Source organism: Citrus clementina, unplaced genomic scaffold, assembly GCF_000493195.1.
Source record: "Citrus clementina cultivar Clemenules unplaced genomic scaffold, Citrus_clementina_v1.0 scaffold_3, whole genome shotgun sequence".
Classification (NCBI taxonomy): Eukaryota; Viridiplantae; Streptophyta; class Magnoliopsida; order Sapindales; family Rutaceae; genus Citrus; species Citrus x clementina.
This window is the reverse complement of record NW_006262339.1, coordinates 32,593,553-32,597,123: the sequence shown is the minus strand read 5'-3', so window position 1 is coordinate 32,597,123 and position 3,571 is coordinate 32,593,553. Positions and strand designations below refer to the sequence as shown.

The following is a 3,571-nucleotide window of genomic DNA, read 5'->3' as shown; positions in this document are numbered from 1 at the left end:
ACGCCATGTCAAACCTTGTTTTAAGTAACCTGCAATATCCCCATCAGGAAGGGAGGACCCTTGTCTACCGCCAGCTTTGCGCACCATGCGTGTTACTTCTTTAAATTCAGGTTTCCCTCCCAAATGTTCTTCTACCATGTCCATGGGTGTCTTATTGTCTAAGTTCCGGGCATTTATTTGATCACGTGCTCTTTTAACTAGTAGCCTCACCAACTGCAAGTATATATTTATATATGCATGCAATTAATAATCATGAAAATATAGGGACTAACTGAAGTAAAATTTAAAAAAATTTCATGCCTTTATTTGACTTTTGGAGATTGTGATATGCAATAAAGTGTTGCCTTCATCGTCCGTCCAGTTAAGGATATCCTCCATGTCGACATATCGAAGCCATCCTAGCATGCACTCAACGGCCTCCAACTGGTCATTTTTTGCAGCAACATGCAAAGCAGTCTCTTTACGGATTGTCACCTCTGTGATGGACTCAGGGCAAGCCGCTAGAAGTTTGCATAGAAGATCGACATTTCCTTTCTCAGCAACATAGTGTAGAGGCGTTACACCCTCCCTTCCTTGGACACGAACAAGATTTCTGTCCACGTCTATGAGCCGAAGCACCATTTGGGTCTGTTTCTTCTGCAAAAGATCCTCGCCACTAAGTACATATTGGTTTTGCTTCTGCAAAGCAAGATGCAGGGGACTAAATCCATATTGGTTTTGCTTTCTCGCAAATGATGGCTTTAACCTCATTATCTCCAGGGCAAAGTTGATATGCCCCATTGATGCTGCTATATGTAAAGGAGTATCCACGAATGGTACTTGGTCTATCTGATCTAAAAGATATGCGTCCTCCCATATTAATTCATACAAGGCATCAACATTTCCTGCTTGAGCAGCCTCGTTCAGCCTCTGATCCTTACTTCTGAAGGACATTAAACATTTTTTGAGATGTACATAGTATGAAAATGCCATATTGTTTTTAAAAAGATGATCGATAAATGGACTGTAATTTAGTAAAAGAGCAGTGTTCCTGTTACCTCGATAAATGTCTATCCTTGTCGGTAATAGGAAGTGAAGTTGCCTCTAGTGCTCCAGCTTCCCGCAGTATTGCCGCAATCTCTTGGTTTTCTGATTTAGTTTTATCAAGTAATGAAATATCTAAAGGTGTCAAACCTTCCGAATTCCGGGCATTTGTATCAACTTTGCAATTCAATAAACACCTTACAATCTGCTTTGGATAAACAAATTCATCAATTTAGACATCATTCAACTGAATTTTATTTGTGACCATATACATATAGTCCTTCCCTAACGAGAAATTTTAATAAAATAAGAATGCAAATAAAATTAAAAAAAACACATATTTCAATATATTGAAAACTGCTTTTTTTTGTTAATGATATCCTTACTTTGTTAAACTACTTTTTATTTATTTATTTGTGATATCTTTACTTTGTTAAAATGAAGATAAGGTCATTAATTAGATACTATATATATAAATATAGTCATTCTCTAATGTGAACACTCTCATTTTTTTTTTCTCATATGAACACTCTATTAACCTATATGCAGGCATGCTATTAAAATACACAGCTTTATAATGAATTAAAAATTGACTCTATTAAATCACATAATTTAATAGCATGTCTGCATTAAAAAAAATGAGGGTGACTGCACCTCATTGAAAAATTTCTATATATATGTGTGTGGATTCGAGCTTGCCTTGACTTGACTTTTGGATGTTGCTATGTGTAACAAAGTGTTGCCATCCCTATCCTTCAAGTTGAGGATTCTTTGATTGTATGGTTGAGCTTCTTCAGGGCCAAGCCACGGTGGTCGTACTGTTGTTAAGGCTTGATCAAAAGCTTCGACCTTATCGTTTTTCAAAGCAATATGAAGAGCAGTCTCGCCTTTATTTGTCACATCTTCAAGAGATTTCGGACAAGTAGACAAAAATTCCCTCAACAGATGAATTTCTCCTTTTTCAGACACGAAATGCAAAGGAGTGATGCCTTCTCTTCCTTGGACACGAACAAGGTCCGGATCAATATCTATCAGCTGAAGCACTAACTGAGTTTGATCATTTTGCAAAGCTAAATGCACCGGAGAGAAGCCATCTTGGTTTAGCTTCCTGGCAAATGATGGCTTTAGTCTGATAATCTCCATGGACCATTCAACATTTCCATCCCTTGCAGCAGCATGCAAAGGAGTATCGACAAAAGGTTTCTCGTCGAAGTTGTCCAAAAAATATCGATCATGTCGAATTAGCTCATACAAAGCATCGACATCCCTCACTTGAGCAGCGGACTCCATCACCGAAATTAACACTACGAAGGTGGCACTTCAATGATCAAATATTCTTTGTACTACAGAGAGGAAACTGGAAAGTTTTAACAACTGAACAAGAAGAGCAATTGAAGAAACCCAGCAAGAAATCATATGCTCAGGAAGCAATTTTTTTCAAAAGATTCAATATATATATATATATAGCTTCAACGAAAATTCTTTTTAGATAGTGAGGACTAGGAACAAAATTAATTTTCTTCATGTTCTGTGATTGCCTCTATGAGGTTTGCCTTAAATAAGAGTGAGAGACATCATATTTTGGAGAATTCGTGACGTAGAAATCATGACGTAGACTCCTCGTAAAGAAAATTGATTCAGATGTATGAACATCAATATCAGTGGTCCTTCATATAGAGGTGTTCAGAATCCAATCCGATCCGCTCAATCCGTTTGATCCGTAGAAATCCGATTCGTTGATTGGATTGGATTGAAAATTTGATAATCCGCAATCGATGGATTGGATATGGATCTACTTCTGTAAATTCGCAAAAATCTGCGAATCCGCAAAAAAATAAAAAGTATTTATTTAATTAAAAAATAAAACTTGTAAATATAATATTAGTATTTACTAGTAAATAAATAAGTTAAAATATAGTTACATTAACACTATATTATATTTTATCCAATAATAATATAAAATAAAAACAACTAAATAAACAAATATAACTTCTTAAATAGTTAATTTCCATATACTGATCTAATTGCTAATATCAACTACATGTCTCCCCCTTCCCCCTTCAAAAGCCTTAAATGGCCTTAATGGCCTCTCCGGCCGCCGATGATGGCAACCGGCCATCACCAGTCTACACCTTCTCTGCAGAAGAACAAATTATTAGGAGTTCGAACCCTCCTAAGAAATCATTTAGACGACCCCCAAAATTCACAAATGAACCGCCACCGGACGTCCAGTTGCCATCACCGCGAATCAAACCAAACCACTCTCATGCAAACCCTCCATCTCAAATCCAACCCCATGCAAACCAACCACCATTGTCCACTGCCGCTATCCTCTCGAAACTTCAACAACCTTCAATCACACCTAATGCCATAAGTGAGCAAAAAGAAATGGCAATCAATGGTGGCATCAATGACTATGAATGCTGCCGTGAGGTAGCAAAATCACCCCTCCATTCACTAGAAGAAGGGGAAGAAACCAATACTCGAGACAAGTCGATTCTTATCTAGCCGGTTGACGATAATAGCAACCAACCACCACCGGCTCCTC

General features: G+C 37.4%; 1 protein-coding gene across 1 annotated transcript; it reads right to left on the bottom strand.

Annotated features, from left to right (window-relative positions):
- Window positions 1–294: 294 nt before the first annotated feature.
- On the bottom strand, window positions 295–2,313 carry LOC18046524 (ankyrin repeat-containing protein BDA1). The gene is made up of 3 exons (XM_006442390.2): window positions 1,723–2,313; window positions 1,038–1,228; window positions 295–922 (listed from the first exon to the last, which is right to left on the bottom strand). The coding sequence occupies exons 1-3, from the start codon at window positions 2,311–2,313 to the stop codon at window positions 295–297; spliced, it is 1,410 nt and encodes a 469-aa protein (XP_006442453.2).
- Window positions 2,314–3,571: the final 1,258 nt, after the last annotated feature.